The following is a 14783-nucleotide window of genomic DNA, read 5'->3' on the forward strand; positions in this document are numbered from 1 at the left end:
TAAAGTCAAACCTATTATAAATATCTTTAATTCAAGAAATTGTCAACTAGACCTAAATAAAAAACCCTGGTATATAGTTATTCAACGTTTCGTATTATAGAAAGCTTTTCGCGGACAGTAAAATTAAAATTTATAAGATTAATTACAGTTTTGTTGACCCGGAAGGGCCGAATGCCATGAAAACAAAATGGTATAAATGCAAAGATTTTTATTTTACTATTCGTAGAAAAATGTTTTTAATACGATACGGTACGTGATTTTTCAGTATGGCTCAGAACACGTTCTAATCCAGCAGATGTTAATCGTTTTCAAAGCCATACAGGATCGAGACACACATTCTTGAATTTTTATTTTGAAAGACTAAAAAATTGTTGCACCGCTGAACTGAACATAGTTTCTATAGTAACAGTAACAGAAATGTACTTGTAAAGTAATTTAATTCTTTCAAGGTCTGAAGGATTTACCATAATAATGGATTTCCTTACTTACTCTTTTCTAGTATGACAAATAGGATGTTTGTCTGTTTGTCCATAAAGTTTGGAGATTAGGCCACTTTTAAAAGAAAATAATATTGGCGGGTGCACCACTAGAGGCCCCTAGGGCCATTTCAAGGAGGGAGAGGGAGGTTGGCCCACCATTAAAAACTATAGTTTTAATAATAAATTAAAAGTTCTAGGGGTAATTTTTTGGAATGATGAGGTACAATTTCTCAAAAAGATAAATTGTGAGCTATATCCAGATAATAGACACATAGACAAACATTCTTCCATTTTAAAACTGTCAAATTCTATAAAAGGATCTTTGCAACATCTAAAAGAGTATTGTACTTCATTAAATAATGACTAAAATTTCAATTATATTTTTTAAAAATACGTTTCTTTTATTCCCACACATAATATTACCTAATTAATTTTTCTTCTTGTTAGATATATTTAAAGAAAATTCAAATTTCGTTTGCTTTACCAAAATTGTATTTCTACTTTCCCAAATCTTTGGCAAAAATGAAAATTATATATTCTTATTTCACAAGACCAAAATCACATTTTACTAAAACTTTATGATAAAATATTTTTATCCTTTTATCTTTATGATAAGGTAATTTATATACATTACTATGAGGACCAATGTTCTAAAGTAGCGAGAAAAAATATATAACATAAATCCTATTTATATTATATGTATGAGCAATAAGATCCTTTAAATTGCTGGACCGATCATGTAGTGTTACAACATTAATTTTGACGTAATATGGATAAAAATTTTATGTAATATTAGATAATCCTATAATACTTATGAAAAGATAAAGACAGGATTGATAAGATCATATGCAAAAATTCATGTAATGTATCTTTATTTAGAAGAAAGGGAACTAAATTTTAGATTCTGTATTTGTTTTGAATATTTACTATTATTCTTGAAATCATAATTTTCTCATATTTAAAAGAAAATCTGAATATATTTATATAGAAAGGTTATTCTAACACAAAGATAATATAAATAAAATCATTAAAAATCTCTGAATACATTTTTGTACTCTTTTTCTTTTCTCTCAAGAATGCTTTTATCCAAATAGGATCAAGAAAAAGGTTTTTAGGTTACACAAAATAAGTCCCGCGACTTTAGCTTTTCGTCAGAAATGTAACGGGTTCGAATCTCAAACCCAACCGACGCCATAAATACAGAGGGTAAAAGCTGTACTTTTTCTGCTAAGTCATATGCGCGACATTGTAGCAAAAGAATGCCTTGACCAAAAATAGGTGTAACACCTTACCATGGACAGTATTTCTTGAAATCAAAGGGTTTGTTGTCTTAAATAATTTGGTGCTAGTGCCTTAGTACCTACTAGCAAGGTATTGCTTTGTATTAATAATACAGAGGCCACATTTTGAATGATTCCTAGTCCTACTTGTGCTAGTTCTGGCTCCTGTTTTTATTTTATTTTAAGAGAAAGGGTAATGGTAGTATCGATAAAAAGGCCAAACTCAAAAACATACCTTGACAAAGATCGTATAATCAAAGTGTTGGCTGTCAGTTTCCATGTAAAGCATTAACAATTAGTAGAAAGTACATAACGTATTTTTTCAGCAATACATTTTTTATTTAATTGATATTATATCCTTTTTAGTAGCGCAAACTACTTTGTAGATGTTTGTTTAAACAATAATAACCATAAAAAACTATAACACAAGCAAAAGTTGTTTTTAAATCATTGAATTGAAAAATCAATATTTTTAAGAAAGCAGTTTTTAAATCCAGCCTGTAAAACGTTAAATCAAACATAACTGTAGAGTAGCTGGTCTAAATCCAAAAGTAACTGAATTCTGATATTGTAATTACCTCATTGCATGTTGATTCAAATAAAAAAGGTAAATCAATTTGGATTCATATTTAAAAGAGCGGGAAATATTGTTTTGCCCTTTTTAGCATTTTCTTTTGATTGTGCCGCATTTTTCAAACATGGAGAGATGATAAGATAGAAACAAGGATGACAACATCCATAAAAGCGAAGCACTGAATCGGTAGGACAAACGGACATTATCACTTGTATAGTGTCTGAACTGAATAATCAGAATATAAAAGTATAAGAGTCGAAGCAAAATTGTAAGTAAATTTATCGAAAAACTGCTTGATAAAGGATAATGTTTATCGACTTACATCTTTGGGACTTGATTATAGAGTTGCTTCGCTTAAAATATTGTTTTTTTTTGTTTTTCCAGGAATCAATATAGCAAAAATCAGATCAAACGGATAATTAGATCACACAAAAATTTGTTGTTAAAAAACTAGAAAAATCAACATGTTTAAAATAGACGTACGGACATTCTGTTAATGATTATAGAGTTGCTACGCTTTCTAAATCGTACCTAACTACTAGAGGAATCACCATGCAAAGTTTGAAATCGATAGGAAAATTCTAACATGCCTAAATTAACGAATAAAAGCTAACTATCTCGGACGGACGGACGTACGGACGTACGGACCGACCCTAATTATAGAAAAGCTTCGCTTTTAAAAAATGCAATAACAATTACCTAACCATCTAAATCTTCACATCTGTCAATAAAAGAGGAATATTTATTTATTTTCTTTAACTTTACTTACCTTAGTCGTAGAGTAACTGTTTTACAAAAAAAACTTTAATTAATAAAAAAATATTACCTTAAAAAACCAGGCACCAGATTTTTTCCAGACCTCTCTAAAGAATTAATATATGGATTGTTTTATCATCAAAATATAAAAATATGCAACATCAGCAATAGGAAAAATATACAGGATACCAGAAAATAGCCAAACGACATATTTTTTCCCGCATTTCTATTTATCAACAAAAAACAACCTATTATAGCAGTAACAGCGCAATCTGCTTTGGACATAACAATCTACAGCCAGTAACGCAGTAATTGGTTTAGTGCAGATAGCTGTAATGCTGTAGGTTACCGTTTTAAAAAAACAATCATTATGTTACTTTCAGTAAAACCGAACGCATATCCAATCTGATACTTTTTTCCGCAGTCGAATTTATCTTTTTATATGAGTTCTAGTCACGTTTTAAAAAAATAAAATATTAAAATATATTAAAACACAAAATAAAATGTAAGATTTCATAGAATTAAACCTTTTTCTAGTTTCCAGGTTAAAAATAGCACCTCAGTGCTAGTTAAATGTAAATTTCTGGGAATTGAAATAGTCATTATTCAGACTTATTCACATGTTTGTTAAAAGCGAAGCTTGTCTATAATTAGAGTCGGTCCGTCCGTACGTCCGTTCGATTCGTTAATTTAGGCTTGTTAGAATTGTCCTATTGATTTCAAACTTTGCATGGTGATACCTGTAGTAGTTAGGTACGATTGAGAAAGCATAGCAACTCTATAATCATTACCAGAATGTCCGTACGTCCATTTTAAACATTTTAATTTTTCTACTTAAAAAAAAAAAAAAATATGTGGTCTAATTATCCGTTTGATCCTATTTCTGGTATATTGATTCCTGGGACAACAAAGTACAGTATTATAAGCAAAGCAACTCTATAATTAAGTCCTATAAATGTAAGTATGTCCATAAACATTATCCTGTATCAAGCAGTTTTTCAACCAATTTACTTACAATTTTGCTTCGACTCTTATACTTTTATATTCTGATTATTGAGTTCTAACACTATACCAGTGTTAATGTCCGTTTGTCCTACCGTTTCAGTGCTTCGCTTTTATGGATGTTGTCATCCTTGTTACATTTAGATTTATTCCTTTTTCGCCAGATATATTAAGCAAAACTATATAAATAACAAGAATTATTGCATAAATAATTCTAGGAAAATATTATAAAGTAAGTGCTAAGTAAAAATACAATCTCAAAAATCATAATTTCCGCCTAAAACCAATATGATCATAGTATAATGAACGGGTAAAATTTAAGATTCGAATCTTCATGAAAAATGTATGAAAACTCTCAGACAAAGCAGTTTTTTTCTTATGGCAGCTAGCTAAGTAAATCCCATCCACCCCAAATAAAATTTTATACTTGAGTTTAGCAAATAGAATACTTTTGCATGTCTACTGTTGAAAATTTAATCTAGTTATTTTTTTGTATGAAAAATATAATATAAAGTATGAAATAGTTGACTGACATCTTATCAACACAAGCTCGATACGGTGAATAATAAACGAAGAAAGGGATACACCATTAGGTCTTATATTAGTGGTGTAACCCTAAACTAAAAATTGCTAAGAAAGTGCAGTCTATTACAACCGTTGTCTGAAAGTTCAAAATATGCTATGCAATGATCTCCCTCTACTAATTTATATTATATATGGCAAACGAGTTAAATCAGTAGAAACTAATTTTAAACGTTTTTGCATAACCATCCGCGAAGTTATGTGGTAGACCTATAAATAAATAAAACATTTACGAACTAACGGACAATCTTTAGTTATGAAGTAGCTGTGTTTCTAACCCGAAAACAACATGACATAAAATTGATAGATATTTTGGTAAACACTTCGTCCTGGTATAAACAAAGATGATAACAAAATAAATGTGTTTTTGTGTGGCTTTTTCACACTATACTGATAAAGATATATTTTCACTGTATTTATTTGTTTCTTTGAAGAAAAACAATGAAAATATGTTGAATATGGACTTAAGTCTGTCTTTTTAATGGCATTATTGACTGCTAGAAGTCAAAAGGCTAAATGTACAGGCCAATTTGGGACATCCTAGGTATAGGCATAAAATTAAACTGATATAACATTAAGCACACGAATGTAATAAACACGCATAAAATCAGCCTTCTCATACACCTAAAACTGGCTCAATATTTGAGCAATCTATTAAAATGTCATATTCTGGGATTTATTAACAATATCTGCAATAAGCTTAAAATATTCTCGACAATTACTCACAAAACTCACAGTTAGTTTTTGATATTTTTCATATTAGTTACCACGCTTTATATTGAACTTATTACCCTTTTTTTCCTATCGATATTCCATCATTAGCTGAGACAAGTAAATTCTTGTTTATTTTAAGTATTTTTTAAGGGAAATAAATAATTTTGCCTTTGTGGTTCAACAAAAAAAAGTTATGTAAATGTTTTTTTTGAAATTTGAACTGACCCACACTTTCTGGAAAACTATAAAATTCTTTTAAAATCTAAAACTTTTGACCAATGGCGTGCACCGAGTATTGCTATACACACTCCTTAAGCCAAAATTGAGGGGTGTGTGACAGAAATGAGGTATAGCCAACCAGGGAAATAAATCTAAAATAATATTTGGAGGGCAGATAAAAAAGTCGTCAAGTCTACAAAGTGTTGACCCCCCCCCCCAACGACAACTGAAAATTCCTTATAAGTTTTTCTTTATTTTTTTTTGAATGAATTTCTTTTTTGGTTACTCTAGGGATGTGATGTTCATTGGGTTTGACTTGATTACCTTTTCACCCACCTTTGCTGTTTTATGGGGGTGTATCTGCTGGTGTAGACCAATGTCGAGAGGGATGGACAACTAAGGGTATAACCACTGCACGCCTCTGCTTCAAACCAAAGCTTATTTTGAATTCAGGGAAGAATATCAATGGTGAATAAAAATAAAAAAGAAATATTTATTTTTTGTTTTTTCACCTTTTCATATTTGAAGACAGAATGGTAACCATTAAAATCCTATGACAAGAAGAAAGCATATTAAAGTAAAAATGTCCCAAAAATCTGCATATCTTCAATATTAAAATATTTATAATAATTTTAATGTTTGTTTTCTGATTAATTTCGCTTTGTATTTAAAATGTTGGCATCATTGTTAAATCATAATTATTAAATATCTACTTTGATTTTTAAATTTATGTAAGACATAAAGCTCTATCAATGTACATATAATATAAAGACAAATTGCTGTCATTTATTTATAATGAAAAACAATTTGTGTATATCTCTTTTCATAACTTTGACACAAACAACAGTCTTGTAATGATTTAGCAAGTCTCCCCTTTAGTACTTTTTAATATTACTTGTTGTGTCGCCCCTAGCCACTAGAGATGGGTGGGGGAGGTTAGGAAAACTGATACGCTTCTCAGACATTTATGAAGCTACCTGTAAATTCGAACCAGCAATTTAAATTATTTAGCTACAAACAAAAAAAGCCTTACTACTTCATATTATAGGATTATACACTGTTCTAACACAATACAAGGTCAATTTTGACCATAAGTACCGCAACATCACTTGAAAATCATGAGCAGAAAGGCACTGTAGTTTACCTATAGACTGTATCCAATATTCTAATTTATCCCACTTTGTACTAAGTAACGGAGAAACTGACAGCAGGACGTGTTTAGTTATAAAGTAGCTGCACCCTTAAAGGTTTTAATATCCTAATGAAATAGCTTACTTGTCACCTTATTATATACTTTGGGCCTCTAGGGGTGCTTTAGATCTAGGAAATTGTAGTCGACCTTTAACTTACACTTTTAATTATTAGAAGAAAATAATTGTGGTTCTATTTGCAGCTTCGGGTACCCTCTCCTAAAAATCCTAAGCACAAAATATTCTGTTACTTTTTTTATAAAGATATTGTACCACCCCATTTCCTTTTTTAATCTGTCCTACAGCAGTGTATGGCTGCTTATAAGCGGCTACCAATCCCTAAAAAAAATACTTTATATGCATGAAAATGAGAGGGCAAAAATGTATATTGATGGGTATATAAGCCAGGAGATAATGACAAATATAAGTTCTTATCCTGCCAATTTTTTACCCGTAATTACACACATTTTTCCTTATGGATGTTTCACAGAATTTAAGATTATGAAAATCAATGAAAAATAAAATATTCGTAATAAGTAATATTAACTGTTTATCTTAGATATCAGCCGAGTAATTCCAAGCAATACTGGGTATAGTCCCTTTCGTAACATCGCTCCTTATGGGGCGATTCTTCGTATTTTTCACAGTAGCTTTTCTCCTATTTCTAGCCACTGCGGGGGGCTCTAACCTTGCGGGGCCCATTACCTAATCCTGTGGGGCAATCGCCTAACCCAATAAAACCTAACTTAACCTAAAATAACCTATAAAAAGCCATTTTAAAAATACGACGAAAAGCCCGTTATGGGGCGATCTATAAAAGGGACTATTCCCGCAATACTTTTACCTTTACAACTAAAAAACGGAAAAAATTGGCGTGACTTTATTTCGTTTCAGTATTTTCTATTAAAATATTTTATTATGATTAGCAGATTAATGTTAAAATGTCTTGTGCGTAGAAACATATCTTTTTGTTAAGATTTGTGTAAAAACAATTATGATGTAGATAATTTAATTCCATTGTAGTTACTTTATGAAGAAAACATACGTAATATAATTCAATATTTAGCAAGAACAATCATTTCCATTGCATTGGCAGGTAGTGCAGCAATACAAAAATTTGGTAGGCATTGAAAATATATCAATTATATAATATGCAATTAAAATTTAAAATTCAAAATCGTGATAAAGGAAGGTATATTCAGATATAATGACAAATTTACTTATCTATAATACAAAGTAGAATGATGTCTGTCCATCTGTCTGTCCGTCCGTCCGTCCATCCGTCTGAAGCTTAAGATCTCGGTAATCACTGAACCGATTGGATTCTACTCTTCAGGGTATATACCTATTGGTCCTGTGGTGGTTTTAAGCTATTTTCTTGGGGGTGAGACATCCCCAACCCCCCCAAAAAACAACCCCCCCCCCCACCATTTTTTTTTTGAATTTGATACTGTTCCAGTCCAAGGCAGTTCCAATTTTTCTTCCCAAAAATTTTGATATTGATACTGGGGCAGCTCCAATTTTTTTTTAATTACCTCTTGGGGCAAAGCCCCTAGAGGCTAGGGGCGAAGCCGCTAGTTTAAATTATAAAGTAGCAGTGCTTCCATATATTCAATAATAGAAAAATAATGAAAATACTCTTTCTATATGATTCATATGAAATGTATAAAAAATATTAATTAATATCTTAAACATGCAAGGAACTTATCAGATTAAAAATTCTTTACAGTTATTGCTAGACAGAATTTTTAGTGACGAAGCTACTTCAGAATTAGGGTACGTCCGTACGTCCCTGTGTATGTAAATCTTTACAAATCCATTCATTATCCTCCTATCCACTCTTTAAAGTCAACAAACCATTGCTGTTTTTCTCTAAGAATATTGTTAGTTTGTTTATGCTGCTCTACTTATAAAAGTTTTTACCCTTACAGTGCCTATCTATCCTGTAACACCACACTCAAAATTTAAAAAAATATATTAAATTACCCACCTCAAACCTTTGAGTTTTATATCAAATGCTTAGGTTAGGTCTAAACTACAAAAATTTAAAACTTAAGATGAAAAGGCGATTTTTTAGTCATGACTTTTAGTCATATTCTAACTTTTTATAGTCAGGCTTATTCTTCGCTAATTTTTCTTGAATGTGTCAAGTGATAAGATATTTGAAAGGAACCATAACCTTAAAAACTTAAAGTTTCAGACATGGCATTTTTAAAAAAATATTCTGTTTAAAAGATCCATAATTTCCTGGTTTCCGAGCAAATCTTGCAGAGCCATATGGTCCCCTCCTTTCCTGTGCCCTGGCTTTCCACACCACATCTGGTACACACCGCCTTCTTGCAGTCCAGGCATAACAAGTTCTTTTGCCTAGAAAAATAAATTTAGAATATACGTGGATATTATTACAATAAATCAAAATCAATTTAGGTTGCTATTTCCCCTATAATTTAGAACCGGGTCTAATCCAGCGGATGATAACCAGTTTCGAGGCAATACTGTAAAAATGATTTCAGGTAACTTCGTATCTCTGTTATATTTACCCAAGGATTTACTTTGTTATCTGGTATTAACTATAATATAATATGCAATTGTGTGTGCGTGTGTGTGTGTTTGTTGGTGTGTGTATCCTAATTACCAAAAGATATTATACATTTGTATTAAATAGATGCAGATTAATTAATTCATGTAAAAGTCTAAACACAGTACATTTGTACATAACTGTTAATATCTTTTCCAGAACCTTTTACTTTCTTAAAGGAGATTTAAGATTGAATAAAATCATGACTTATTTTTTTTATCCAAATATATGACAGCTGGCTATTATAACAATACCCCCCATCACCTCCATATAACTTTACCCCATCCCCTCTCTTGACCATGGGGGAACGTATTGATCAATATCTAAAGACTATATTAGCAACCTAAATTGGCGACCAAAATTCTGTGTCGCATTTTCCATGTATTTTATATATTTCCATACCTGGTAAAGAAACCAAATCCTTCACCGCAGAGAATACACGTGTTTAAACCATCTCCCGCGGCATTCCTGCGCATGTTCTCTAGCCGCTCCAATAACCGCCTGAAGAAAAAAAAAGTTAAAAATTTATTTAATTGTCCAGTGACTTTTTGGCAGCGGCAAGACGTGCTTCTTACTATGACTACAAAATGTACTCTTTGTTGGGAAAAAATGAATAAAAGTGGTGGATAAAAAAATCAATTTCCTCCTGATTAAATTTGAATAAATTTGTACTTAATCTTCAGTAATCAATTATATCACCATTAAAAATAATTAGGTTTTTATTTTATTTAATCAAAATTATCATTTTTATAGATGATTATAGATTTTGTACATTAGAGTATAACCTTTAACTTATATGTATCTTTCTGATATTCTAGAGAAAGTTAATAATTTATTGGTCAGCCGCCTGGGCATACTGGAAGTTTATGTAGGGGGGAAATAGGGTGGATAACACCCACCTAAAAAATATTTTTTTTTCAGGATAAGGAGGTATCCCCAAAATTGCTTCAAGTTGTCACCGAAATGGTACAAAACTTTGCCCTTTCCACAGAAAAATCCTTTGCACGCGCCTGGGTAGCAAAGACAAATGTCTGTGTATATATATCATTAATAAAGTTTTTGTTTGCTACACACTTACTTTTTTGAGCTCATTTTTTTCCCAAGGTTGTTACATCCTTAACTTAAAACCTTATTAGAAGTTTTAATGATCTTACTGATAACAAAAACATACACATAACAAACTTTATAGTATTCAGGATAAAATTTTGAAACAGACAAAATACTAGTTTGCATATTTTACTTTTAGATCTTTGTAACACTCATCTAAATCCTTGACTGTATCTTTTTGTTTGTTGTAAAACTTTTCTTCTTGTCATAAAAAAAAACTAAAAAGTCTTGAGTGAAGATCTATCAAATATAATAAATGCTTCAAAACTTTGTTTTTCTTCTTTTATTGTGCTTTTTCATCATCAGTCAGATAATAAAATAATTTACAAAGAAAAAACAATAGAACAAGATACAGAAACCATAAAAAAAACTATTCTGTGGTTTTATTTTCGATTTTTTGTCAGCGTATTTGAAAAAAAAATCGGTTCAAGATTTTTAGCTTCAACAAAAAATTTGGGGATGGGAGGCGACAAAAATACTTCTATTATAATGTTCTTCTTTTACGTCATGCGGCGGGTGGTGTGAGGGGAATTTAGGCGTGTTTAGGTAAACAAATTCCATTTAAAATTGTTGAAAATTTTAATATTTTTTGACGTTATGTTGGCGTAAAACTTGTTTTTTTATGGGGGGGGGGGGGACAGAAATTGAGTTGTGGAGAAATATTCACTCAGAATTAAAGGTCTAAACCTTCAAAAGTTTTTGATATAGTTTTTGAATGTGACTCATAAAAATGAATGTCACCTTGAAAGTTTATGTTAGTCAGCAACTGGTCAAGTATCCAGAAAAGACGTAAATTATATCAAATCAATATGAATAAGTTGTCTTTGATTTAAAAAAAAATATTTTTTTCTTCAGGCGGATATAAATCAATGTAATCACTATTTGATAAAAAAATATTCAAAAATAGAAAATGTTTGTAATTTTATTATTTAAAATTAATTGTCACCTCTGTCTCTCTGGATTACCTATGTCTATATGTGTTACTAGCGGCTGTGCACCCTATATCTAGGGGGTCTGTATTCAAAGGGGTATAGTATGGGCAGAATTATAGCCTAAAACCACCCAAGAATTAAATCTAAAATATAAACAGCTTAAAACCATCCCAGGACTTAAGTAAGGCTTCCACTAAAAGTCAATCAGTTTAGATTTTTTTGAGATCTTCAGCTTCAGACAAAAAAAAACCCTACTACTTTATATAATAGGATCGTAAACCTTACACAAATATATGCACACAACAAATAGAAAGCAGAACAATAAGTAAACAATAATCATTGCTTTTAAATTGTTTTTTTTAAAAATAAAATGCGAACTTACTGTAGTCTAGTTTTCTCTACCCGTTCAAGTTCCTCTGCTCTTTGTATCACTGACACTATTTTCTCCTGGACAAAAATAAATAAATTTATTATTACTTGGATATTACACCAGATTATCATGCACTCTTATAAAGTTAAACTGATTCATAGATGGCTAAAATAACAATATCCCCAATCAAACCTATTCACCCCAACCACTCCAACTGGATGAATGAACTGAACAATTAATAATGTACATGTTAGCAACCTAAATTGACCATCATCATTTTTCTCCTGTCATAATATCCACGTATATTCTATAATTATATCCTTTACAAAAACATAAATGTTGATATCTGCTGGATGTTGTTAAAGTCTAGTATGTCAGTCTAGTGATTGGTAGGCCTGCTGTAATGCTTCATAGGTTTATATCTTTCAGTTGATTATATGTTTTGGTGCTTCTTTTTTTGTATCATATCCCTTTTGAATATTTCATGATTGTGTCTTTTAATGAATTATTAATATTCAATGGAAACAATTTGAATAAAAAGCCTTAATTTAGTAAATTAAAGAGAGAATATCAGATTACTCTACATCACCTTCCTCTTCTCACTATTTAATGACTGTCAAATTAACATATTAGGAAAGATAAATTTTCTGACAAATGTTCTTTCCCTGTATCCTTAAAAGTGTTAACTATACCTGTTCATTATTTGATAAAGGATCTGGCTGTTTCCAATGGTTTAAAGTGGCAGTTTTGGCAGACCATCCCGACTGTAACCTAGATAGATAGATAGATAGATTGATAAATAGATATATAGTTAGATAGGTAGATAAGAAGATAGTTTTAATTGTAAATAAAATTAAACTTAACAAAGACCTTCAAAAATATGAAATAACAAGAAAACTATTTCACAAGAATTTTTATTTTTAACTTTTTTCTTTTGTTCTTTTCAATATTTTTTCTTTCTATTACAGCATTGATTTTATTTAAAGTATTTAAATTCTTTATTGTGAAGTTTATTAAAAACATGTCAATTATATCATTTAAAAAAATTATTTAATGAAATTGATAATCGCTTTTTCTTTAATGGTGTTAAAACTGTTAGTCATGATTATTAAAAAATCAAATAAGGTTATTGATGGCTAATTCATACTTTGCCCGTAGAGCTAGCTGACGGTCATTAGGACAGACCCATGCTTCACTGGACATCTTGGTCTGGTCCTTGTTGGCAGGCACGGGGGAAGGACTCGTTGAACGGTGCACAGGGGAGGTCGGGGATATCTACAATTTTAATATAATTATTAGACTATAAAAGTTGGAAAGATTTTTAATCAATATAATAGATTTGAAATCTGCATAAAATTTTAAGGATTTTTTATAAAATTAGTTTTTTATATAATTCTTTATTTAAAGGCGCAAATACAAATTAAGTTAAATAATTTTAAGATCTGTGATTGGTGGATTGAAAACTATCTGCGCTCTGATTGGAGAAGCTTAAGTGACGTACATCATTCAACCAATTAGAGCGTAGGTAGTTTCCAATCCAGCTATCCTATTGGTCAAAATTTATTAACTTAAATCGTATTTGCGCCTTTAAATAAAGAATTATATAAAAAACGAATTTTATAAAAAAAAACTTAAAATTTTATGCAGATTTCAAATCTATTATATTGATTAAAAATCTTTCCAACTTTTATAGTCTAATAATTAATAATATAAAAACATACTTTTTGAAAAGTTAACAATAAGATATTTTAAAACTCAAGAAAATTAAATTTATGTTAAGAGCAGTTTCCCTCAAAGTGCCTAGTCGAGCTCAAACAACTTGAATTTCTTATTTTGAAATAAGTTATAAATAGGGAGGGTGGGTTGGTACAGAGTTTTTCAGAACGTGGGGAGGGGGTTCTTTGCTCGCCAGGCAATTTGATGGAAAGCACCAATTTCAGATTAGTATATTGCCTCGCAGATGACCTATAAAAAATGACATTATAATGGCTTGTCATTGGTAATTTAGTCTGTGTATTGGCATATTATTGGTCATTTGTATTGTATGACGTCATATTTTGTATAAGCTTCAGCTTCCTAAATGTTCCTACCTGTGAGCCATTGCTAGCTGAGCTGCAGGGCGCGGACAACCTTCTACGCGTGTCATAATCTCCTGGCGACAGACTATTCCCGCCGCCAACAGGAGACAGACGGATCCGGGTAGCGCTGCAGCTACCTGCGCTACTTTTCCGGTCAGCCATGTGTGGTAGGGATAGGCGATCAATGCTTCAACAATTTAGGGCATCTCCTAAAAAAAAAGATATTTTTCACTGGAAAAAATATTAGATACTGAGTACTGACTTGTTAAAGAAGTTTGCAAAATTTAGGTATTATATTGGTTTTCCATATTTAGGATGATTGTAAATTAACTAATTTACTGTAAGGTTTTTATATAGATACGGATTTGTCATCATTTTTAACTTATCAAATCTATATAAAAAAAAACTTAATTCAATTAAAATAATACTGTTTTCAAAGTATTTTTACCCTTTACTTTTCCAATGAAATTGTATTTGTCAAAGAGATAAACTTTTAAACAAAACAAAAGTTTGACAGGCATCACAAAATATTTTGCAATATACTTATCAATTATATGGCATCGCCTTTAGCATCTAGGTCTGTAGCTTCCCTGAAATTGAGAACTAAATTGGTGTAGTGATTCAAAAAATTAACAAATGGAAATGTTAGGAAACTCCCCTCCCTCTTGATAGGAGATCCCTAGAGGCTGATTCAAAGCAGACAGTTATCATATTCTCGCTAAAAAAATGAATGAATGTGAAGTAGAATATTTAGTGTAGGATTTGGAGGGATTTTTATAAACTCGCAAATTTATGATAATGTTTTGTATATTGTATGAGTGTGCTTTAATCAGGGATAAATGGTAATACAATTATTTCTTTAATGGTAAATGTGCTAATTTTTAGATTTTAGATGCATAGATACTCTGCAAAGATTCTAAAC

The 14783-nt window shown here is 30.8% G+C and overlaps 1 protein-coding gene across 2 annotated transcripts in view; it reads right to left on the reverse strand.

The window, feature by feature from the left end:
- Nucleotides 1–14783, reverse strand: part of LOC145334646 (rabphilin-3A-like) — a 64781-nt gene that overhangs the window by 36796 nt on the left and 13202 nt on the right. For both annotated transcript variants that reach the window (XM_080180186.1, XM_080180194.1), the window contains exons 2-8: nucleotides 13874–14070; nucleotides 12931–13058; nucleotides 12476–12554; nucleotides 11796–11860; nucleotides 9777–9875; nucleotides 9044–9163; nucleotides 3160–3196 (exon numbers count right to left, since the gene is read on the reverse strand). In XM_080180186.1, the coding sequence (XP_080036312.1) occupies nucleotides 3160–3196; nucleotides 9044–9163; nucleotides 9777–9875; nucleotides 11796–11860; nucleotides 12476–12554; nucleotides 12931–13058; nucleotides 13874–14023 (678 nt within the window). In that variant the 5' untranslated portion in view covers nucleotides 14024–14070. The remainder of the gene's footprint in view (nucleotides 1–3159; nucleotides 3197–9043; nucleotides 9164–9776; nucleotides 9876–11795; nucleotides 11861–12475; nucleotides 12555–12930; nucleotides 13059–13873; nucleotides 14071–14783) is intronic.

Source organism: Acartia tonsa, chromosome 2, assembly GCF_053477335.1.
Source record: "Acartia tonsa isolate MP-2025a chromosome 2, ASM5347733v1, whole genome shotgun sequence".
Lineage (NCBI taxonomy): Eukaryota > Metazoa > Arthropoda > Copepoda > Calanoida > Acartiidae > Acartia > Acartia tonsa.